Genomic DNA, 26,458 nt, shown 5'->3' with positions numbered 1-26,458 from the left:
CTTTAAAAATCTATTACACTCTGATTTGCTTTCTCATTAATGGTGCTAAATGCAAAAGTTCCAATTGATATGGAACAAAACAAGCGTTTTATGTGTCTGTCGACACAATAAGTCTGGTATTTTATCGTTAAAGCACTGTTTTGGTCTCCACCAGCTCGTGACAAAAAACACATACTGTTATTAACTCCTATACTCTATTTACAATACATTGCAGTTTAGATCTAAAAATGTACATAGATGTATCAAAGCTATATAGAATAAAAAGCTATGAGGTGTAAATCATAACAGGTTTTAGATTAAATGTCAACTCAAACTGCTCACATAACTTAAAATACTGAAGGTGAAACTGATAACTGCCAAGTTTATTGAAGTCACTGACCTCAGAATAGGGTAAGATTAATCCTACTAGAATATGTAACTACTAGAGTGCTTAAACATCAACAAACTTACAAGTATGATCAAATCTACCAGTCAGCGGTCAAGAACAGTAACTTGGACGTGTACAGAGAACACACCACTGGTTTTAGCTTCACTACCAGCTCTGTTATTGTGGTATAAATGTTTCCAGAAATCCCTCTCATTCATCTCTCAAGTCATTTAACGAGGACTCAGTTGTTTTGCGTATACTGATACAGTGTTAGTCTGTCATCAGGTTGTTCATTACTCAAACTTATTTTAGCATGACTGTCACAACTGTTTTCAGCTTTCCCCAGCCGCCCTCTCAGTGCAGGATCACCACCACATTCCTTAGTCCAAATCACCTGTGAATTGCACGAGGTGATGAAACCATCGCAAACGAGCAGATTCTACACAGGAATTTATGTGCCACCTAAAGCATACCCACTGCCTCTGCAAAGAATGATTTTCCTTTGCTTAATCAGAAGTGCTTTTGGAGTAAACTAAAGCTGCAGCATTTGCCTTAGTTCTCAGTTCAACCTCCACCTCCTTCAGGCTTTAAACATCAGAGTTGTCTCATAATTTCATGCCTCAGTATGCTCTGAGAAGTTTTTACATCCTCTTATTTGGGAAAAATTATAGCCCGATGGGTGTGAAGCAGGAAGTCGTTTGTGTAGCTGAGGCTTGCTTATTTGGTTTTCATGTAAGCATGGCCACAGGGACATACAGTACCTCCCGTGTACTGTCAGTGCATAAGGTGCTCACCATGTATTATTACTACATTCCTCGCACATTTTTACAGTCAAAGGAGCCCAGGGTGCAGCGTCTGATGTAAACCTTTGTATGGACAACTCATAATTTAGTCCCCCCCACCCCTTCATGCTGAAAGCTCTAATAACAGCACGATACTCTTCTATACACTGCACAAATTGGTATGAACTGCAAGCTAACACAAGCATGACAATCATTTATAATCCTCTTCATACATGGAGTGTAATTTTAGGTATACGCCACACATGGGGTAGAAAGGCCTGCAGGAGAGAAAAAAATGCAATTAACTGCATCTTGATGTTATTTCCTTTGGCTGTGGGATAAAGCTGCCTGTCAATAACTGAAGGAGACAAAGGGAGGCCTGGGACCTCCAGCATGGCTTCATGTGCAAAACCATAGTATAATAGCATGAGGTCTCAGTGCTAATGGCAGGAGATCTTTACCTCTGCCACACTCTGATTTCTGTTTGGACTGGAAAAAGCTGAAAATGTTGGCATAACTTTGTTCCAAGTATGTACACACACACACACACACACACACACACACACACACACACACACACACACACACACACACACACACACACACACACACACACACACACACACACAATCCAAGATGGTGGCAGTCAATATAAACACAAGTAAACCTGTCAAACTTTTAATCTGTACTGCCACTGTTGTTTGCCAGGCTCCATCCATTAATATGCTGCAGTTGGTGTTTTTAGACACAGAACAAGTTATTGTGCTGTATATGTACGGTATATCTGAGAGGCACTAGAAAGACGTTCTCTTCTCTCAGTTCTCTTCTTTGTCTCTCTATCAAACCCTGGATCAAAGTTGAAAATGCTTTCAACACATACAAGGTCTTGAATAATCTTCTCTTACAGGCCTCATAGTACCACATCACCCCAATACAGCACGTTGCTCTCAGACTGTGGCTTATTCTAAATTCCAGTGGTATTTAAAAGTAGAATGGGAGGCAGAGCCTTCAGCTTTTAGGCCCCTCTTCTCTGGAACCAGTTCCCAATTTGGATTGAGAAGACAGACACCTTCTAGTTTCAAAATCAGGCTTAACCCTTTCCCTTTTGATAAAACATATAGTTAGGGCTGGATCAGGTGACCCTGAATTCTCCCTTAGTTACACTGCAACAGGGCCTAGGCTACTTGGAGCGTCCACTATGTGTGTTTATACACCTCTCTGCATTTCATCATTCATTATTATGAATCTCTGGCTCTCTCCCACAGCATGGGACCTCAACCGGTCACAGCAGATGGCCCCGCCCCTCCCTGAGGCTGGTTCTCTTGGAGGTTTCTTTCTGTTAAAAGGGAAGTTTTTCCTTCCCACTGTCGCCAAGTGCTTGTTCATAGGGGTTCATCTGATGTTTGGGATTCTAAATCTTTATAAAGTGCCTTCAGTGATTTGGTGCTACATAAGTGAAAAACTGAACTGAAGTATTAATAGTAGAATCCCCACAGTTCTATTATTGAATCTTGCTAAGGAGCAAAACCAATCCTGTTTTTCCAACTTTGGTATTGAAACATGCTCAACTCAGCAGTGACACTCACTCCCAGTTCCAACTTTTGACATAAATCAAAATCATGCTTTTTGGATTTCCTCCCTTATCTTTGCTCTTTGTGGCGCATTTTTTGCAACATTGTTCTCCATGTTTCCTTGTCCCTCTTGGCGTTTCACTGTGAGTTCTCGCCTCTCTGTTTACAAGCGTCTTTCGGTTATTTTCAACTTTACTTTGAAGCCTTGTTTCCTGTAATTTCACTTGTGTGCCTCAGTTTTACTCCTACCTCGTGTTTACCCTGATTGAGCTCACCTGTGTAATCCCTTTCACTTAATCCTCATCACCCCCTTGTGTGTAATTCCCTGATTACCTTCTGTCAGCCTCTGTCCTTTGTCACGTCATACGCCGGCCCGTCTCTGCTTTGTTGTTGTTCCTGGTTAAACTCCACAGTTTTTATCACTTTTGTGTTTCGATGGTGTGTGTTCTGTCTCTTTGTTGGAGTTTGATTTGTGGACTTTAAAACTGCTCACTTTTTATTAGTTGAAGTCTGCCTCTGCATGACTGCATTTGGGATCTCACCTACACACTCCAACATGACAGTCGTGGTCTTATCACAGCCTGCATCAGATAAAAATAGACAAAGTTGAGTTTGATTTTATATTCAAATGACCAAGAATGAAACGTGATATGTTTTCGAAGCCGTTTTGTTGAGTTTTCTTGAACGATGAAGACATTTTAACAATAAAAACATTTTACAGCCACACCATAAAGTTTTAGCTCAGGGCTATACAGTTATCATTAAACGGCATGATTCAACTGTGGACCGCTTTAACCAACAAATAACACATCATTCATTATTTGATCTCTTCTAAGGCAGGTTCTGATTTATTATAGATGCAGCGTTTAAAGTGAAATGTTTGATTTATGCATCCTAAAATTAAAAATTTCCTAACACCCTTTGATTTTCCAAAGTATGTGTACCTTGTTTCTTCATTCCTCAACGTCAACGTCATTGTTGGCAGAAGAGCTTGCTGTTTGGACCCTGATTGGCCCTCGCTCTCAAGGCATTGCTGTAATGATAGTTATTAAGCAGCCCCTGTCTTAAATAATCAACATTCTGACAAAGACTCCTGCACAAGTCAGGCATAACCACCTGCTATTAAGTGCGAGCTTGTCATGCTGAAAGACCTTTATTGAAAATATAAATATAAATTCTGGGTTACAGCTCTGAGAATCTCTGAGGAACCTAAGACGAGGAGCTCCAGGAACAGCTACCGAATGGAGGCAGGGGCAGAATGACAACCAGTTTAGAAAGGCAGTCATAAATCTCAGACGATCATAGTGCAGGTGTTCACAGGTGCACTGCACACAGCAAGACTGGCACCGGCAGACACAGACCCCTTTAACAAGCACAGGCATTAAATACCTGGAACCGTGGCAGTGACGTAACACTGTTTATAGGAACAACACCATGAAACAGTTCGTTAATGCTCCAGTGATCTGTGAGCTGCTCTTGGCTTGTAAAGGTTGAAACGGGCCGTCGTGCATTTTCTCTTTGAATATGCATCGTTTGATTTAAGGTTAGTTTCGAGATTATGTCACGTAAAGTGAAAACTGAAGCCAATAAACAGCATGAAATCATTTTTTATTGTGCATTTTGCTAATACACGCCATCTGCTATAGGTAAAAATCCCAAAATCCCATTATCCTGGCTGCAAAAAAGTTTGAAGCAAAAATAATAGAAAGGCAACACCTAACAGTTTGTAAATACTGCCATATGTAAGTATGGGCATATTTACAAGAGACAGTAGCATGCTATGCTATCAGCTGAGGCTAACAAGCTCAGTTAAAAAGTACATCCATAAACAGTAAGGCTACAGTGCACAGAGTTAATTAGAGCTAGCTGATAGAATGGACTAATAGAAAACTAGGAGAGATGACGGCTGCTAGACAGCTGCCAGTGTCAGCATCGTTGTCAATCAACACACTGCTAACTTTCAGCCTGCAGATGAAATTAATATGAGACTGTAGTCGGAACTGACTCACTCTTCAGGTGGTCACTTGAGGAACTTGGCTTCATGTTTGAACCCCAGAGATGCTACTTGGTTAAAATGTTTCCCAAAAATGTGAAAAACGGAGCTCAATGATGTGGACGTATTCTGCTTTTGTTTGATCATTTTTCACAAGCAAATCAGTTTAGAAATGATGTTAGTAATGACTAATAAGCAGTGTTTGTCAATAAACTTGAAAATAGTAATTAATTACTAAATACTGATTACTTCCTTAAGACAGTAATCATGTTACTTTACTGATTACATATTTTCAAAGGTAATTAGTTACTTAGTTACTTAGTTACTTTCTAAAAACTTGATACACAAACTGAATAAGTAATAAAGCAGCAGACCTTTCAGCCCAATTCAATTTTTTCTGCATAATCCATCATATAAAACTGAATCAAATGAAAAAGTCTGTTTTTAAAACTTGTTTTATTAGTTTTAATCTTTAGTTTCATGCACATTGCATCAAGCAAAAATTAAATTATATGCAGCAGTCTCTGACTGGAAGAAATGTTTTTAACATTTAAACCGTTTCTGCATATTCCAGCTTATAAAATAAAATAAAGTTCTGTGTTTACACTCTTTCAAATAGATGCAAGTAAAACAGCAAAAAATAAATAAAAGATTCAGCAGCACTGAGTCCTGTCGCTCTTAAATCTGTTGTCACCTGTTTAGCAGGAGTGGAGCGGGTGGAGGTTTGCCCGGTGCCACAGTGGTCATGTCAGTGGGAGGATCCAGGGGTTTCTCAGTGAATGTCACATTCCCGTGGCAGCGTGCTCGGTGCTCGCTCAGATTTGAAGTTTAAGTTTTCACGGTAGAAAGATATTTTCTTCCCACACAGAGTGAACAGCAGACGCTAATGTTTTTGTAATTTTTTACAAAATCAAACTCAAAGTAATGTGAGTACTTCCAAGCTTTAAACGCTGCACGGTCGTAATCTCTCCCGCTCTCCATATTATTCATCGTTGATCTGCACACGTCTGTTGCTGCCACGGACGTCACACGCTCGTACGTCATTGTCATGAGACACTCTTGCAAACAAAATCACGGTTTAGTAATGTGATTATAGGAAAGTAACAGTAATCGAATTACTTTTTTGCAATAGACATTACTCGTTGCTTGAAAAAAGTAATGTGATCACAGCCCATCTCTGCTAATGAGTAATAACAAGTAGCTTTCAATAGTCTGTTGAGGAGGTGATTGTAAAATGCTTTGTGGGAATCTTCAATTCAAGCACGATACGGCTCAAAACTTCCAGTAGTAGCTCTTTATCTTCCATTTAGAGCTGAATTTGTTCATTTGCCACATAGTAAAGAGTAAAATCATCTCAACACCCAAAAGCTGTGCTGTGCTAGAAAAGCTGGCATTGCAACAGCTGACCTTAAAAACAAGTTCATGTTTTTGAAGTTGTAGATTTTTCTGTGATTTTTTTTCACAGAAAACTTACCTAACATACCATACAGCCACACGCAAACAATGCAGTCTGCTGAGCCTTTAAGCAAATTTTCTAGTTATAGAAGTTAATAAGTCCTCATATTTAACATTTTTCTCATTAGTTGACACCTCAAACCAGTAAAACTTTTATGCAGCACATTCAGCATGGGCATCTAGATGAGAGAAATGATGAGAAATTGTCATGTTGACGTGGATATTACAGAATGTGTGGTGTTGGAAACTCTAAATGGTCCATATTCCCTGTGATTTGAAGATCAAACCTTTTATAGTTTGCCCGTTTTGGCTTGGTGCTATTTATAGTAGAGTGACAATAAAAGTGTAGTTACTGGCTTCTTGCTAGTTGGTCAGGATACTACACGTTACCACAATAGTTAGCACAGTTCCTCATTTAAGACGTACCATGTCCTGAGACAAAGTATAAGTGGCATTAACAGAAGTGGAAACAAATATTTAAGGGATACACATAAAATCTGAAGGAAAGGGAGGAATAGTCAAACTCCTTCACAGATGCAAACACAATAACTATACTTAGGTTTCAGTTCCTCAACTCCTCTTTTGTGTCTGCTGTATGTTCACAGAATTAGATGGAAGTCATATTATTATCAAAACTGAAATTTGAACAAGGCTGTGCTGTGTGAGACACTTGGACAGTGTTGTTGAGCTCTTAGTGACAGAGCCTCTGTGTTACTCTAACCAAGGCTGTTTGGCCAGCTGCCTTTTGAAAGCGTCACACTATTGAGGCAATGTTTAGCTGAGGAATGTTTTGTGCCAATTATTCACGGAGTTAAGATCTTTTCTGTTGCTCAGATTGAAATCCTTCTTGACATCATCCTCTTGCCAATTGTAAAGCCCCCTCCCCACTTTCTTCCCCTTTTGCCATTTCCAGAAAATAAACAGCATGCAGATTTTATCTGGGATTTTCATGGTTACCATTTTGTTAATGGCAGCCTGGCCTCTCGATGAGAGGAGGAACATTTTTGTGGGGCACGGTTTGGTTGTTGTAGCAACGTTGTTGAGGGCTGAATGAAGCAGATGTCAGAGTGATCTATCAGCCAGCAGCTCCACACTCCCACTGCTCACTGAGGAACAACGCTGCTGTGACACCCTCTGCACGGCACCACAGCTGTCAGTAACACCCACTTTGCTCCAAACTATCCTCACAGTAACCGCAAAGCTTGAAATATGTGCATTAAACATAAAATGAATTCCTGCTGATAATTCTGAGACATTAATTTACCCAAATAAACCATGACAAGAGCTGAGAAGCACGGTTTTACATGAAGTCACCCATGAACTCTGATACAGATCATTTTAATAACATGCGATTTTTGTAACTGAATCAAATCTCATGTGATGAAACTTGAACAAATCTAATTACACAATTTCCAGAAGCCAAATTTTATTTTAAATTGTTTTGCAAGTGAAATGTAGTTTCTCATAAAAAGATGGGAGTATGACATATTGAGCTCAAGAGTGATTTTCCTCAAGTAAAAATTGATTATGGTTGCGTGTTGTAATTATGTTGTTACCATCCAAAGTAAACTTAATACAAGCTGTGACATTGTGAAACAATCGTATACGCAGAAGCCTTGTTTTAACAAAGACTTGTTTTATTGGCGATGCTTTGGAAAAGAACCATTTTATCTATAATCGTATATTCTAAACTCAATGTCTCTGATTGGTGGAGTTACTATTACCATAGATGTTTAAACTTGTCGCAATCTGGTTCAGAAACCGTGTACAGCCATGAGTGTAGCACTGCACTATACCAGTACATAGACTGCACTTCACTCTACACACATCACAAACTATAAATATTTAAAACTTATTAGTATAAAATATTGTTCTGCAACACTATAGTAGCTAAAAAAAATTAAATTCAAGAAGGCTGATTTAGGAAGGCTGGAAGCTGTGGAATTTGGAACTGGCAGTAGTTGTAATTTCTTTACTTTGAAAAGGTTTTTTACCTTTGACCTTTTTGTTTTTCTTTTTCTTTTTGATGCAGATCAAAATTCTTTTTATGGTCATGATTCACCTGATAGTTGGCTGGATACGTTCAAAACGGATTTTACACGGAGTTTCTGAAACTTCAATGGAGAAAATGAATAGGAATTTATAATATAACTTATAATGAAGCTGAACGATAACACAAAACTAGAATCTGTGCCACAGGCATTTCATAGTTGATTGATGTTGCATGCTAACAAAATCTGTGTTTGATTTATTTAGCTAAAGGGTTAGCTAAACAAGCTACCTAGCTAGGTAACTAAGGCATCAGTCACACAGGTCTTGGGGCCAGTAACCCCCTGACAACTTCTAGCTGCAAGTGGAAAAAGTCTAAGTAACCAACTGAGTGGTGAATGGTTGCCCGAGGTTGCTTGATATCACCATGTGAAATTGGTTGCAAAGAAAGTGCTGCACCAAAAACTTCCTTGTGATTGCTTTGGTCACTAGTAGACTGCCATGGTCTCCCATAGTTTGCATGATTTGTCTGCAAGCACTTACAAAACTTTAAACAATTGAGAAGGTATAGCTAAAACTAGAAGTGGAAAAGGTTATGCTAATACAAAAACGTCGAGAGCTTTTACTTTTAAGGTGAATAGTCTCCATTGGAGGTCTGTGTCACACTTTTTCTAGAGTAAATGATGAGTGTTTGAAGACAACTTAGTCTTCCATGTGACTACTAGTGACCATAGCAACCTGCTAGCGACCAAAGCAATGGTGAGGAGGCTTTCAGTGCAACACTGTATACGTCTTTTTGATCACGTTCGCCTTAGTGACTGCCAGCAACCTCTAGCATCCATTCACAACTGGTTGCAGTGTACGCATTTTCCCCTAACGACCAGCCAGGGAATCAGCGACCCTTATCTAGGCCTGCTTAATTAAGGAATAAAGAAGCTTGTAAAGTTCAGATAAGATGAAACTGTAATGGTATTTTTTTTAATAATACAGACAAAAGAAACATTCATGGAACACCTATCCTGAAGGTAATATTAGCATTTTCCTGAACACACATTTCAGTGTAAAAGAATTATATTGTGCTAACAAGGATAAAGGCACATCTTTAAAACAGTGTTTCAGTGAATGATTTCATAGTTCAAAAAACCTCTGTACATTTGAATGGTTAACAGGTGCATCGAGGGAAAATTGCCACAACAATTTAAAGATAACTCATTCAACAACGATTAGCCATTGTACCATTTCCATCTGTGCGGATGTTTCTGTAGAGGAGAGTAGTTGTATATGTGTTATGATTAGCTTTGAAACATGTCAGACTAATGGTTTTTTATCTGAATAATGGCATATACACATGGGAAGTGTCATCCATTAAGTGATTATTATATGCAGTGGGGTGAAAAAAGTATTTGCCTCTTTCTTGACTTCTTAGTTTTCTGCATATTTGTCACATTTAAATGTTTCATACATTAAACAATATTAGACAAACAATTTTTAAGTTGTGTTTTAATTTATTGAGGGAAAGAAAAGGTTATCTAAACCTACCTTGCCTTGTGTGACAAGGTAATTGCCCCCTAAACCTAATAACTGGTTGTGCCACCCTTGGCTGTAAGAACTGCAATCAAGCATTTGCGATAACTGCCAATGAGTCTTTCGCATTACTGGGGAGGAATTTTGGCCCACTCTTTGTCATTGTCCTGCTTCATAACTCAAATGTGCTTGCAGTTCAGGGCATGAACTGATGGCCGGACATTATCCTTCAGGATTTTCTGGTAGAGAGCAGAATTCACACTGTTCCAGACCATCACACTACCACCACCCTGTCTGTCTGCTGGTATGATGCTACATTTATTTTTACACAAAAAGTAACAGAGCTCAAACAGAGTAATATTCCACAGGATATTTTCCCTACCCTAACCCAAGTCTTGGAGATCATCAGGGCATTTTTGGCAAATCTGAGACGTGCCTTGCCCAGTCTCTTTCTTATTGTTAAATCATTAACGCTGACTTTTCACACAGAGTCAGATTTTTTTTTACCTATAATAAATCAAATCATAATTTTTCTTTGTCTAAGATTACAATTTGTTAGCTGACCCGAAACAAAATCTGAAAGTGGACAAATACTTTTTCACAGCAGTGTGTGTGTGTACCTGTTTAGATGTCTTTGTGGGGACCAAAAGTCGGAAGTTTACTTTACTTGTATACTTGGGGACCAAAATGCCCATCCCCAGAGGATTGAAGACTCAAAATGTGGTTTTAGTGTCAGGGTTACAGTATGGTTAGGTTTAGGGTAAAGGTTAGGGTTAGGCATTCATTTTTCATGGTTAGGGTAAGTGGTCAGGGAAAGCATTACGTCAATGAGATGTCCCCGCAAGGATATGAATACACACACACGTGTGTGTGTGTGTGTGTGTGTGTGTGTGTGTGTGTGTGTGTGTGTGTGTGTGTGTGTGTGTGTGTGTGTGTGTGCGTGCGTGCGTGCGTGTGCGTGTGCGTGTGAATATACAGACATACAATGTACCTCCTGAAGGTCAGTCAGACCAAAATGTTGTGACTAAATAAACGTGTTAGCAAGTGTGCAGGACTTATATTTAAATTGTAGTGGGTCATTTCCTGAAATCAGTAACACACACAGTTACTAACATAAAGGGAAAACACATCTTAAACAAAGATGGGAAATAAATAAAGAAATATTTATATAAAAATAAACTCTTACAAAATATTTTCTATTAACCAGCAACATGGGGATTTAGATCTGGAAGCTTGCATTTGCTCCTGGGGTTAACTACAAATGTGGCTGCTCGACCACACCTTTCCAGACAACTAGCAGCAAAGTGAAGAGGAAATGGGACAGAGAACAAGTAGAAAACAATACTATCATACTTGACCCATAATCAGTAGTTTAATGTTCTGCTGTAGTTTCCCAAATATTCACTATTGGTTAGTTCAGACTGTTTGAGTTTTTATATCCAGTGTTTAAGTCTTCAAAAAAAAGTAACAAAGAAAAACCTTAAGTGCCCGTTTCTTTTTTCTTTTCTAAAAACCGGAATCTACACCACCAAACCTTTACTAGATTTAGTTGCAGTGAATCTTCGAAATGATCAGTAGTTTTCTCATCAAATAAATTATTAGTCGATTAACAAAAGAAAAATAAAATAAAATAAAAACCTGTTAGGCCTACTGTTTAAGGTGAGTCATGCCAGTAGACCAGTACGGCCTGTGAAAACGTTAAGCATGCAGCACAAAATGTCAATCAATTTAAAACACAAAAAGAACATTTGTGAAGCTGATAGCTCAAGTCCAGTGTCGTGGCAGATGTCCATTGGCATCATTATAATCGACAAAGTTGAATGAAAAAGCTGTGATTGCTGTAACACAAGGGCAGCAAGGCAGTCTCTCCACAGATACTGAAACCCACGAACAACACAAAGGAATGTCCAGTAAACATATCTATTTACAGGTATACACTTCTGTCCTCTCACTGCACGTGTTGCACTTGACATAGCAGCACCACAGGAACTTGCAGTTGCACTGCCAAACACGCGAGTACTGATGTGTGTTGTATCCCCGACCACAGCACATCAGGTCACAGCTGTTGGGCTGCTGAGCTGTTTTGTTACACAGACGGCCCTGCGTCCCCATGCTTCCGGTCAGAGGGTCAGCCTCGCAGTAGTTGGGAGACCTCTCGATGTAGACTAGCTCCATGTCCTTGGGCTTGCGGTAGGAGTGTGGTTTCTTGATCTTCAGGAAGGCGGGGCGCTTGTTCCGCCTGGCGCGCACAGGCTCCACGTGAACAGCGTGGTTGTACTTGTCTTTGAGCATGTATCCCAGCTGACGGAATTTGGGGAGTGTCGTCCAACATGTCTTCGTGGTGCAGGATCCAGAAACCCCATGACACTTGCACTCTAGGTGCATGCTCTTCTCCAGGACCTATAGAGGAAAAGCTCAGATGAAGCAATCTTTTCAAACTTAAGCCATTGAAAAATTGTTATTTTATAACTAATGCATGCCTCCTGATAAAAGAAGTGTGCATAATTTTTGTCATCTTATACAATTTCGGTAGACTGTTTGTTGCTGTATTTCCATAATGAGTCGGTGGGGCGGGGGAGTCTAACGCTTCAACAGGTTGAGACAAACATTTTCTAGCATTCCAAATGAATACAAGCATTCCAGGGATCTCAGAGCTGCTACAGTATGTCAGTCTATAGCTACCAGCAATACATGTGCCATTTTTACGAGTCAGGATGAGCTTCAAAAGACAATCTTGAGTATCCGTAGTCGTTGAAATGAATTGAATTACAGTTTAGGAGTGGAACCTTTCAGTGTATTTGTTACTACAGCCAGGGGACTCTGTCTGTGCTTCTGGCTGAATGACATCAACTTACCCTTCTTCCTCCTCACTGAGTGGGAACCCTTGCATGCATTAGAGAAGCCTCACCCTGCTTTTTAATTATTCTACTCTGATGTGGCCTCAGACTTTCTGGAGTCTCGTGGGGTAATTGTCAAAAGCCTTGGATGCATACAGCTTAGTGTGGTCATGCCCCCGAGACCCGGCAAACATTTAATTCATGGAGTTCAGTGAAGTGAAATCCCAGTGAAGATGCCATTGTTTGTCTAACAGAAGCCCCGTAAGCCTCCTGTGGCACCTTTTACACTCTTGTTTATTCTTCTCAAGAAATTGGAAGGTTGGCACTCAAGTCACACAGACTGACATTATCTCCAATTAAACATGAAAGCTTTCCTACAATAATTACAGAGGTATCAGTTTAGTAAGTGTATATTAAGAGATCCACGCACTGTATCACATTGTGACTGATGTCAGGCCTAAAATATGAAGCCTCATCCCGAGAGACTTCGCACAGCCTTCTGCAAACAACATTTTAGATGCATTCCTCTAAAGTAAAGCTGTGCACACAGAGAAATTTTGACAAAGATTTGCTTAGATTTTTCATTTGATGCATGTAAGGTAAGGGTCTGCAGGAACTGCTATTTCTGTCTTTAATACATAGAAATTAGGTTTTCATCAACTCTATACACATCCTAAAATAATCTCATCTCATGGTCAGTTACATGATCTGATGCATGTCATTGAACAGAAACGAATATTTGATTCAGTTGAACTGCATAAAAGACTGAGCAGGATTTCCTTTTTATTTTTGTTTGACTACAATTAACTTTCTTCATATCTCTTCATCTATTAGCTTTTAATACTATTCTAGTACCAAAATGCCATTAAACTGCAAGAAAAAAAAAAATTGAAGCTAAATAGGTCCTGATACATTTTTAATTTGCCTGTGTGTCCAACCACAGGTCTAAAATCAACTACACTAGAGAAATCTCAAGAGCATCCTCCATAATGATGCATTTGCACAATGTTGTGGTCATTATAAAACCTTAGCTTGTTGAAAATGCAAATATTTCCTAAACATCTTGGAGTTCGTATTACCGGTTTCAGAAAAGTTAGAGAGTAAATAAAGGAGCATATATTTTATCTTGACAAAATTTCAATGACCATCCATGTGTGGACATAGTCAGGGCATAACAAAATTCAGTAGGATTTATTCTGGCTGAACCATCAGCATTTATATAAAAAATTAATGCAGGCTATTCAACAGTTGAGATACCAGAGCAAGCAGCAACCTCTCAGGCTGAATAGTAAGGCCAGCGTTGAACTAATGTTCCTTGAAATTCTTCAAAAGTCAATCAGTCTCCAAAGACTTGAAATGCCCAAATTTTCAACAGAATAATTACATCCGCCAAACCATCAACCTGTCTATTAGATCCCATTACTACTGTTCAAAGAAGCTCTACCATTTATTAATGCTTCAGTCTTTATCTGTCTTAATGGACTATGTAGTGCAGGCTTTAATTAAACCACTACATAAAAAGTCATCACTTTAAACAGCTGTCTTAGTTAATAGTATACTAATATCCACTCATTTCTATGGTTGACGTGTCAGCCTTCAATAACACTGACCACAATATTGTATTAGAGAGATTAGAGCATAAACATAGGTATCAAAAGTACTGTGATGCAGTGGTTTGAATAATGTCTAATAGACTACAATTTCTTCATATAAATGTGGAGTCTTCTTCATACATTAACTTAATTATGGAGTTCCACAGGGTTCTGTGCTAGGACTCATTCAGTTTACATTATACATGCTTCCCTTAGGCAGTGTTATTAGAACAGCATAGCTACTTTTTCATTGTTATGCAGATGATGCCCAGCTTTATCTACCCATCTAGTTAAACTACAGACATGTCTTAAAAACATAAAGACCTGGATGACCTCTGATTTCTTGCATCTAAATATAAACGGAAGTTATTGTGCTTTGCATTAAAAATCTCAGAAACATATTGTCTAAACAGAGACATATTCTGATGGCATTACCCTGGGCTCCAGTAACACTGTGAGGAATCTCTGAGTCATTTTTGACCAGACTATGTCCTCCATTGTGCAACAAACAAATATTTAGGACTGCTTACAGCATGCTGTAGTGAGAATACTGACACTGATATTTCTCCAATATTAGGATCTGTTCACTAGCAAAACTGAATTTAAAATCGCCTTCCTCAAAAGAAAGGTCTTGAATAATCTGGCACTACCTATTCTATCAATAGAGCTCCTTGCTTCAGATCGCTGGTTTAATTGTGGTTTCTAGAGTTTTCCTAAATAGAGTGGGAGGCAGAGCCTCCAGCTTTCAGGCCCTTCTGTGAAACCAGCTCCCAATTTGCATTTTGGAGACAGGCACCCCCTCTACTTTTAAGATTAGGCTAAAACGTTCCTTTTGAATAAAGCTTATAGTTAGGGCTAGACCCTGAATCACCCCTTAGTTGCTGTTGCCTAGCTGTATAAACACTCTCAATGTGCTTCTACGCAACTATTGTGTTTAATCATTAGTTATCTGGCTCTCTTCCACAGTGTGTCTTTTGTCCTATCTTCTCCCCCAACACACCAGAAGGCTCGCCTCCCTTAGCCTGGTTCTACAGGAGGTTTCTTTGTGTTGAAAGGAGTTTTTCTTTCCCGCTGTCTCCAAGTGCAGTGTCATAGGAGGTCATCTGAATGTGTAATCAATACAGTAAAATTGAATTAAATTGAAATAAGCATGCTCACAGCCTTAAACAAAAACATTTATCTTACTCTATAACTATTATTTACTAATTTACTTCATAAGCGCTGTACTGGAGACAATTTTAAGTATAAGTTTAATTTAAACAGGCACTCAGCAGGCACTGCCCTAATTTGTTCATCATTTATGGTGCTATAGAACAGTGCTTTTGATGCAGATGAACACAATTCATGGTATAGCGTCTAGCAAGTGCTACTGAATAGGTGTGAGCATAAAAGGAGAAACATTAACATCAAATACAATGTTTCCATCACCTCAACGAACACACAAAATGTTGTGTGCAGGTTGTCCCACAGTGCATCTGCTAGCTAAAAGTATGGCTGCTTTATTTCCAAGGAAAAGAATACAGTGCAAGATAACTTCACTCAGAGATGGAGGAAGAAACTAAGCTTATGTTTAAAGGTAAGGATTCTTCAGTGGCATTTGATAAAAATGGAAATATTAAGCTTACAAGTTCTCTTTTTTAAAATCAGATTTCAGGTCTGACATGATGTAATGGTTTTCTATATTTGTCTGGCCCAACAAGAAATAATCAAAGACCCTGATCTATAAAGTGTTCAACAAAGCCCAGCAGGATTCTCCCATTTCAGTGCAGCTAGCCAACAGTGAAGAAGCTTACTTACTTACTTTCCAATTAATAATTGTTTCTGTCACTAGTTAGCTAACATAAACTGGTGTAGCAGTATTAGTAGTAACCAACCAACCTACTGACATCAATTTCTTGTTTTCTAGATACTTGTTGTTAACCTCTGTCTCTCTTCCACAGCATGTCTTTTATCCTGTCTTCCTTCTCTCTCCCTAACCGGTCGCAGCAGATGACCCCGCCCCTCCCTGAGCCTGGTTCTGCTGGAGGTTTCTTCCTGTTAAAGGGGTTTTTCCTTCCCACTGTCGCCAAAGTGCTTGCTCATAGGGGGTCATATGATTGTTGGGTTTTCTCTGTATGGATTATTGTAGGGTCTACCTTACAATATAAAGCACCTTGAAGTGACTGTCGTTGTTATTTGCACTGTATAAATATTGAAAATTGAATTGAATTGTCCGTACTTGACAAGATGGCACTACACATGCTCTAAACACCATAAAAATTTTAAATCTAGCTTCATGGACAGTGTTAAATCTGTGACATTGTTTTTAGAGTTGGACTCCGTGGTGTAAATTAAGGTTAAAGCATGCAGACTTTCATGTCCACTTTAATAGTAGGAGCAGGATGTGCCTTTGATGCCTTCCAGTGCTTTTTCAATGGACTGTTTTCTTGTGGTTCAGTTTTGAGGACAGTCTTTTCTATTGATCAGTCGGTCGTCTGGCTCCTTACTGCTGTCTGCTGCTAATGATATCAGCATCGGGGTAATGCTCTTCCATATCAAAAAAGCAGTTCGAATCATCCACAGAGCAGGTTATAGGAACATACAAACTCACAATTTTGCAGTCTGAAATATTGAAAATTGCCGAACTAGTGAAATTCCAAACAGCACAAATTCTATTCAAAGCAAAAACTAAAGAACTGCCAGGTAATATTCAGAGTATGTTTTTTTTGAAAGAAGGAAGTTACAATTTAAGGGGTTTTTGTAACTTCAAAACAGGGAAGGTACGTACTACAAGAAAAAGCTTTTGTGTTTCTGTGCATGGAGTGAAACTGTGGAACAGTTTGAATACGGAATTAAAGCAACGTCCAAACATAAAACAGTTCAAAAAGAGTTAAAAAATATGATCTTCTCGAACTATAAAGAAAGGGAAAATATTGAAATTAAGTGAATGTCTCTATTTAAAAAATTTCATGATGTGATTTTATATCAGAAATCTGTTCACTGTTTTATTACAGATTATATCAGTAAGAAAGATGACAAAATATTAACTGCTAACTTCTGGCAAAGGGGTGGGATTAAATAAGTGTGTAATTCTTCCCACTCCCTTTCAACATGTAAATGAATCAGGACGGTAGCTATGTTGAAATGTATTGACTTTTGTATAGTATTTTTTTCTCTCTCTCTTATTTTCTTTACTAAATGTACCTGTATATTGTTTACATGTTTGAAATAAATTAACAATAATAATAATAATAATAATAATATGGTCGTCTTGGGTTTACCCTAATTTGTTTCTTTGAAAACACTATTACTTCATGAGTTCGTGTTCTCAAAATGATATTTGCACTAGTTTTGCAATGACCACACGATGCCCTCAGTGGCTCCTGATAATGAAATTTCTATGTAAAAAAAACAACCGTTTTTTACCTTCATGTTGATATGAGCCATTAAGATTTTAACAAAGACTAAGCAGTAGGAACCAGTACTATATTTTACAGTGGGGCAGGTTGTCCATTCATTGAAATGTTGTGTTGTTATCCTCCACTTTGCATGTTAAAGTGTCCAAGATAGAAATAACCCTCGATGCAGATGTGTGTGACAGATAAATTTGTGTATGCATGGAAGGAAAGTACTGTATGGGTAAATAAGGGGATGAGGTTCACCATTTTTAATGCCAAACCGTTAATTCTATTTCTAAGATGAATGTGTTTGTAGAGCTCACTGAAGCTTACGACAGAAAACCAATAAAGATTAAAGAAATAATCATTAAAACCCTTGTTTCCATGAGAACATTCTGGTGTTTTGGACACAGTGTTAAAAACACAATAGATAACAACAGATTTCAGTTTTAAGCAGATGTCAAACTGCTTTCACAGTTTTGGGAGACCTCTGTGCGCCGCTTGCAGGTAACACAAATGAAGGTAATAGAACTCAAAATGTGGGCAAAACAGCATTTTCTCCATAGACATTATATTGGAAAAGACACATGAAGAATGTAGAACATGCAAAAAGAAGACAGGTATGTGCCTTGTTGAGCAATCATTATTAAACTGAGTGGGTGCTATCTTTGACTCAAGTATACTCAAACAACTAAAACTTGCTGCTCTCGCTGCTGTGGGTATAACAAATTCTAACATTTACCTCATCCACCACTCTGTGTGCAACTGTTGTTTGAGTTTCATCACTTTCAGATACTTTCTCTGATTTTTTTTCTCCAGTTTAATCAGAGAAAAAAGTCAAAAAAGTCTCATTTACAGTTTCCCTAATAAAGCCCACATTGTTGTTTCTTCTTGCTATTCTTCTTGTTTAATTGGCAAAGTTACATTTTCTCTGTACACACTACAACACCATGTTAGCATTTTCAGATTTTTGTCTTTTTAACAAAGAACTACAAACTCTGAACTGCCTGTAGGTGCGGATATGGAAGCGTTTGCCTAATTACATGTGTTGGTTGTAAAGAGTGCTGGATCTGATATCAGTTATAGTGTGAGCAATCCACATTACAACTGTTAGTAGTTACATTACAATCAAGCCATGCTGCTGAATCAGGTTTCAGTGCTGCTGTCAACACTGATCTCAGGTTGCTTCGCTTAAAAGCTGAACCCCATGAGATCCATGCAGGGAGTGACACAAACTTTAAACTTAACATCAGTTGGCCTGAGGTATTAGGGGAGCAAATGTGGGCTGTTTGAAATCGGATTGCCTGCAGACTGCTGTCATGTCCAGGCTGTACCCCATTAACAGCATGTGAGACGGTGTGTATGTCATTTCTGATTTGCCTACATTGTCTTGCACATTGTGATATACCGTTTGCATGGCTTTATTACAACCGTGCATGAAGCTCTGTCATAACGCTTGCCATCAGGTGGTGACGATGTATAAACCTACCTTGCGTCCCACTTCATTGTTGTGTAAATTCATGAGTGTCCTGGCGCTCTGCTTGATCTCCCGCGCATCCACAAACACCTTGGAGAAACTCAGTCCATAGTGGATGTCCGCAGAACAGCCACCCCACTTCCAGCCCTCCTGCTGGTTGTAGAAACCCTGTTTCTCCTTGTCACAACCGCAGCCACTCAGGCTCCCCTGGGTGCAGGCCGCTGTGACTGCATGGGCGACCCCTGCGGCTATGATAGCGTAGGTGAAAGCAGCCTCCTTACTGCCTGCGATAAAGAGGAAAGACATTTCTAATCACTATCACAGACAACAGGATTCACTATTTCAGGCACTGTCAAACCTCCTTACATACCTTTCATAGTTGCCTCAAACCAAATCATGAAATACACAAGCCGAGCCAAGTCCCCTTCATTAATCAAGCTCTCTTTAAGCAGATAAACTTCAGCAGGAAGCGTACCTCTAACAGCTCTAATAGTGAACACCTTTAATAAAGGAAGGTATTTTCAAGCAACTTGTATTGAATGTGTAATGAAGTATGGTTAGGTGGGATACTACTGTAAGTGCAGGAGTAATTACACTAATTCACTGATCAGATGAGCATAATGAAACAGTAGAGGCAGATCAGAGATTAAAAGCTCGGGCATCGGCTTTGGCCCTTGTCCCAGCCGCCATCTCTCCAGGATCCACCCTGCGGAGGGGAATCTGAGAGGCATGCACAACCTCCCTACGTGGATGGATTTCCACTCCATAAATCCAAGTTCTTCAGCTGTAGTTTTTTAATTAAAGGCGGAGATCATTTCTGAGCACATGGGAAAGCATCCAGAAATGGCCAATAAAGTCATCATATTCAACTACTAACTTCTTAACCTCTGCCAGGTGACCCGTCCCAGGTTAGGGGTATTATTTAGAGGCATTTTGACCTATATGGGACAAGCAGATGGGATACCTTTAAAAGAAAATCACTATATGTAGTGATGTAATGTATGAGACTTTATTTGAAAGGTAACATTTTGTCCCAGAACAACCCAACAACCCAACTCTCATCAGGAGCTGGGTTTTGCTTCTGTCATATTGTAACACTTGTCTAACTGTAACCACTTCTCCTTCTGCGATACCTTTCTGCAGTTCTAATGCTTAATTCTAGCTCTAACAAGTCAGTTTCAGTGCCTCACCCTAACATGTAGTTTAACTTAAAGCTGATCCTCGTCGCCCTAACCCTTGTCACTTGTTTTATGTAAATAAAACTGTGTAGTAGATCTTGTCTGCCTCGTTCTGATGTTCATTTCAGGGTTCCTGTTTTGTTTTCTTTCCACTGAAGCCCTGAGTGACATTTGCCAGCACATTCGTTGTCATTGACTCTACTCCAGGTTTAACTTGGTTGATTTTCCTAACCACATACTTGTCCCCCTGGACCTGTCCCAAATGAGCTAGTGGATGTTAAGAGATTGAACTGCCACAGAGACTTTTCCGACATTGCACAGCTTGTCTTTATATGCGCACACACACACACACACACACTTCTGTGCAGCTGTTGAAGCTTGCTGGAGCACATGCACAATGAGTCCTGATTCTCACTATCAGTCTAGGACCATCTCAAAGTAGATGGGACATCACAGAAAGCAACATCCTGGCTTTACATTTGTGATCTAGAGATATTTTCTTCTGTCCAATCGCTTGCCCGTGCAGCCAAGAAAGGAGAAGCCCGTACTCACTCTCTACATCAAGCAGCCAACTTGGTGGGTGGGGAGGATGCTTGAATCTAATGCCAAACTACTGTACCCTCCTGCATTGCTGCCAACAATGATCCCAAATTGGTGTATTCTGTCAGTTATCAGCATTCCAGCTCACTGAAACAAAACAATAGATTCACATAGACAAGGTGTTGGGGAGCCGGACCCAAGCAGCCTTTTGCAGTTGTGCTTTTCTGAAAAGATCTGCACTCATCTTTACTCGCTGACTTTAATCTGATGATAAAGAGTGCTGCTCTGCCCTGAAGCACTGAACTAAAAATCATTCTACATACAGCGTCTTTTGCCAAAGCTGCAGAACCGGGAGGTAAATTTGTAAACCTAGAAGTAAGTACTTGTCTGAACTTGAAGCTTTGGGAGGTGTGGGTGGGGGAGAGGGGTGTATTTTATGAACATACATGAAGGCAGTCGCACTGACAGTGGATAAAAAAAGAAGAAGAGAGCATGTAGGTATGTGTATCTTGCAGCCGTCAAATGCATCACATTAAATAAGTGGTCAAAGAAAATGGGTTGGTGCACTCATTCAAACCAGTATGTCATGCACAACGCAGCAACCACAGCTCAGCGTGAGCTATAATACACACAACATGAAAAACGACACCCTCAGCTCTCCGTCTGAGATGACAGGCTGAACTTAAAGGACAGGACAGCAGAATAACGGCCTTTAAAAACTCATTTATCCACAGTGCTGTCTCTGGAGCGAGCATCGCCTCCAGCTTTGTTCCACACACAGGATCAAATCAGGGGCTTATTTTCCCACTGAGAGCAGACGCAGTGCGCCTGGGCTTCAAACTTACAGACATCTGTCCAAGTGTCAGAGTTCGAGTACCTCGGAGGAATGTCTCCTCCAAATGTTTTTGGAGAATTAAAAGCAATTTTGAACAATCAGTATCCAGCTTACTTCCCCTGTATCTGCTAGAATGATACTGGAAATGTACTAAAGATAACACACAAGCTAAAGAAAATATTGTGTAATAATTATTTTATTAGTTGACATTTATTCACATATCTGTTTTAAAGGGTTCTCACTATGTAAATGGACTGGTTCTTATATTGTGCCTTTCTACTTGAGCACTCTATAAATGACATTCGCACTCAGATGGAGACATCAGGAGCAACTTGTGGATACTTTAACACACAGACAGGAGGAGCCAGGGATCGAACCACCAACCTTCCAAACAGCAGATGACCTGCTCTACCTCCGGCGCTAAAGCCGACCACAAAAGAACAAAGCTTACAGACATGTAAACTTGTTGTTTAATTATCATGCTAAAATCTCTGGTGCAAGTTCACAGCAGCAACAGCCTCCAGGCACTTTAAATGTTCAGGTAAGTCTCTACAATAATAGAGAGAGAACCTCAACATTCAAGCAATTCCCTGTGAGGAAGAACTCCAGTAGAACCAGGCTCACAATAGAACCAGGCTCACAGAGGGGGAGTCATCTGCCACCAGCAATTTTTTTTTTTTTTTGGGGGGGGGGATGAATAGAAAGAGAGAAAACCCCAACTTGATCGCCCTGTGAGAAGCACTTGGTGACAGGTGGGAGGAAGAACTCCCTTTTGACAGAAAGACACTTCTGGGCGAGAGGCAGCCACCTGTCTTGATCGACAGAGGGGAAAGAGAAGACAAAAGTGGGGCTCAGAGACACAAACATTTATTTCAATATCTGCAGAAAATCTTAACATTAATGTGATGTTAATAATAATAATAGTGACAAACTATTTCTACTAAAAGTCCACCTGAACCAGGTGACAAGAGAGATGGAACCCTTTAAAGCAGGCAAAGATCAATTATTTTTACAGAAGTGCTTTAGGAAATTAGAATATGAGTATTATTCAGATATAGATACAACATTCAGTAGTGTTATGATGGCATTATAATTATATTTAGTATTATTCTATTTATATGCCACTGAAAGACAAAAGCCAACCGCCCCCCTGAATCAGCCTCTACTCCTAAACTGAGCGCGTCACTGAGGTACAGCGTGTACAACTACATACCCACTCTGAGTTCTTTCCCGAACACGGTCCTCTCCCCCAGGGCTGAGCAGTTCCAGCGGCCGTGCCTGAACTGAAACTGACACTCATTGATTCCCATCTGAACTCCTTCCCCGATCACTATGATCGCGTCGGGTCGACTCTGACAGATAGTCCTCTGACGCGGGGCCAAGCCGGGGATCTTGTTACAGATGATGCTCGCTCCCAGCGCCACCACCGACGACAGCCCCCTGCGATGAAGGTGACAGGTTAGAAATGTGGCGTTTCCCTTCTGCGGCTCTTTCTGAGAACACCACGTGTGAGTGGATGCAGGGGGGGCAGGTGCGTGGGATTCTGTAACAACACATGTACAAACTGAAACCATAAAAGACCCCAGCACCCAGCAGACCCCGGTGTGTGTGTGTGTGTGTGTGTGTGTGTGTGTGTGTGTGTGTGTGTGTGTCTGGAGAATCTCCCTTTTGATCTGAGACACGAACAACAGAACAAATACACCTGAGCACTCACCCGATTTTCAGATACACTATCCCGAGGCACAGGAAAAAATGGAAAATCCAGCGCCGCGTATTCCTGTTCATGGTACTCAGCCCTGCCGGTGGATGAACGCTCCGCTGTTGCAACAACACCCAGCTTTACTCCTCCTGCTGAGTCCCGCAGGCTCTCCAGGTGTTCAGAGCCCCGCGCGTAAATATACGATAAGTCCAGAGTGTGTGGAAGTAAACGCGCCCTGCTCTCATCTGGTGACAGTGCGCTGGAGGTGGCAGCCTGCAGGGGAGCATTGGGGCTGTTGTGTACAGGTAAGGCAGCTCGGCTCCTCGGTGATCAGGCTCAGTGTGAGTGTGTTTGTGTGCGTCTCTCTCTCGCCGTGGGTGTGTGTGTCTACCTTTTCTACTAGGGCGTGTTCTGTGGAAGATCTGCCTCCGAGCCGCTCACACACGCTCTCACACAGCCTGCAGGTACACGCTGCGGCTCCCGCAGACCCGTGTGGTAAACACGCGGAGCCGTCACGTCCTTACACTCACACGCGGCGGCTCATCCTAAACCACAGGTCACCCGCGACACCGCAGACTGGCAGCCGGCCGGGCACCGTTACTTTTTATTTAGCAGTAAAATAAAAGCCCCTCCCACCGACACACACACACACCTCAGCCCAAATGAACGGATTACGGGGCTCACTCTGTCAGACATATATATATATATATATATATATATATATATATATATATATATTCCTTTGTCATCTTTAGCTGTGCGTAATATGTGTGCGTGTCTTTGCGGTCATTTTGTGTTTTTGTAGTTGATTGTGTGTCTTGGTAGTCATTTTTTTGCACCTGCAGTTATTTAGTGTCACTGTGGACATTTTGAGTCTCTTTAAAGGTTTTTGTCTCTTGGCAGTAGTGTTTTTATTATTATTATTATTATTACGTTAGGGTTTTTGTTTGTTTGTTTGTCTTGTTTTGGAGCTATTTGTAGTCATGTTGTGTGTTTTCCAAGATGCTGTATCTAGTTGTAGTTGTTTTATGTGTACAGTCATTTTAGACTTGTGATGTCATTTGTGTCTTTGTGCTCATTTTGAGTCATTTTGTAGGGTTTTTTGCGTCTTTATCTGAAGTCAAACGGCATCATCTTACAATCATAATATGAATATGAATGATTGAAAACGATATGAAATTATGTTTGTATTTTGTAGCCGTTTTGCATGTTTGAATTTCTTTTCATCTGTTGTGTTTTCGTTGTGTCTTTTTTTGCAGTTTCTCACTTTGTTCTTTGTCGTTGCTCACATTTTGTTGAGCTGGTTTTGCGTTTTTTAGACCCCAATTCTCAGTCAGTCAGCTGTCAGTGTCTTTATTACATTATGAACAGTTTTGCGGCAAATGTATTTACATGAGTATTTCAGGTCCGTGTGCAACTTTTAATTCATTAAAGCTGAAAGGTAAATATTTTGACTGAACATTATTTTAACATTAGCAGTCTCTATTAATGACCAAAGAGCAGTCAGTCCCCCTTGAGTCAGTGCTACACAGCCAAGGACCCCCGAATGAATTTCATTACTTTAGTTATTTACTTGAATTAAGTGCTTAGGCTCAGTATAACAGTGGTTTTAGGATGTTATTTTCCCCCCAGTTTTAAAATTTGTGGTACTATAATTACTGGATTTCTTTGGGGGAAAAAAATCCATACAAAGCCAGAAATTCATTAGATGGCACACATATCTGTTCATCAGTTAAACCTTCAATTATTTTCATTGCACAAGCGGATAAATAGTGGATACAATGTAAATATGAGTCTGAGGTGTTAAAGTGAGATTGTTAAACTGTGAGCATGTAACGTTCTGCACAGTAAGGTTCAAACATCAAGAACACTTTTCTGAGTACCGAGGAACTTTATATTTGAACGTTTGTCATTTTGGATGCTTGTAACAGCGCATTTATATTATGTGTTTTCGAGGCTGCTTTTACTTAGTAAATAAGCAGAGAATTTTACCCACCAGAGAATAATGGAGCATTTGAGTTGAAGTCTGATCGTCAAACTAAATATTTTGAAACAGTTAAAAAGCAAATTCAGTTGGAAATTCAAACTTCAAAACTGGAAAAAAAAGATTTAAGTAAAAAGTCTTTGGCTTGTCGTGCAGTTTCTGTGTCATGGGGGAAAAACAAGCCTAGAAACATAACTTAAGCCATAAAATGTTTTATTTGTTTAAAAACTGTCATTACAAGCACATCTGGTGTGGAGCCGTCAAAGCGCTCTAGCGCCATCTGCTGGCACACATGTGAACCTAACATTGAACAAAAAGCTGTTTTCGCACTTCTACCTCCAAGTAAACAACAGCACACACAATGGTGGGAAATGCTGCCTTCATCGTTAGTGTGCAGAGATTTCCTAACTACAAACACGTAACAAAGAAAAAACCCAAAACACTACCCTACACCCTCAAGAAACTTGAAGAGAAAACTTTGAGTAAAATTCAACTGAAATGTGCAAAATGATAAAATCAAATATTTATTTATTCAGATAATTAATCATTAAGGAAATGTGTTTGCTATAAACTGAATGTGCATCAACCAACTAAGTCTCATCTGACCAGATGAGATTTTTTATTGACTGTACAGTAAACAGAACCAGTGGCTGTGTTATGCTGTGTGTGTGATTATATTTTTAGGGCAGTAGTGCTCAGTAAATGGTTTGAACAGCACAACAGTCATTCTAATCAGATTGTTTGGGCTTCCAAGTCACCAGATCTTAACCCAGCTGAAGAATTATGGACATTTTGCACAGAATTCTCCATCATCACAACTCCAAATAGCAGAAATATTTTGGAATAATGATGCCAAGATGCACCCTATCCCCAAATCTAAAAGGGATCCTTGGATTTCCATTAAAAGAAGCTGGAGTCAGCACATCACTGCAAAACTGGGGAAAAGATAGGACGGGGGAAACGCTTCAGCAGGAATTTGCACAAAGTGTAAAAGAAGCGTAGGTTAACTGGCGAATCTAAATTGCTCTTAGGTGTGAATGTGAGTGTGAATGGCTGCCTGCCTGTGTTAGCCCTGCGACAGACTGGCGACCTGTCCAAGGTGTAGGGCCTCTCGCCCTGTGGTAGGTGGGAGAGGCTCTAGGCCCTCCCTGTCACTGAAACTGCAGGTGAAGTGTTTTTTCCCCTTTTGTCTTTTAAATATTACCTTAAGGACCTTTAGATTAGTTCCTTCATGTACATTCATAGCACAGCACTCCAC

At 39.9% G+C, this 26,458-nt stretch overlaps 1 protein-coding gene across 1 annotated transcript; it reads right to left on the bottom strand.

Moving 5' to 3' along the window:
- Positions 1-10,590: 10,590 nt before the first annotated feature.
- On the bottom strand, positions 10,591-23,837 carry wnt7aa (wingless-type MMTV integration site family, member 7Aa). The gene is made up of 4 exons (XM_080892799.1): positions 23,232-23,837; positions 22,731-22,957; positions 18,977-19,248; positions 10,591-12,081 (listed from the first exon to the last, which is right to left on the bottom strand). Exons 1-4 carry the CDS (start codon positions 23,300-23,302, stop codon positions 11,602-11,604), a joined length of 1,050 nt encoding a protein of 349 aa, XP_080748925.1. The 5' UTR covers positions 23,303-23,837; the 3' UTR covers positions 10,591-11,601.
- Positions 23,838-26,458: the final 2,621 nt, after the last annotated feature.

Source organism: Rhamphochromis sp. 'chilingali' (genome assembly GCF_963969265.1).
Source record: "Rhamphochromis sp. 'chilingali' genome assembly, chromosome: 9".
In the NCBI taxonomy this organism is placed as follows: domain Eukaryota; kingdom Metazoa; phylum Chordata; class Actinopteri; order Cichliformes; family Cichlidae; genus Rhamphochromis; species Rhamphochromis sp. 'chilingali'.
Note: the sequence above shows the minus strand (reverse complement) of the source record. Positions and strands in the feature narration are given on the sequence as shown.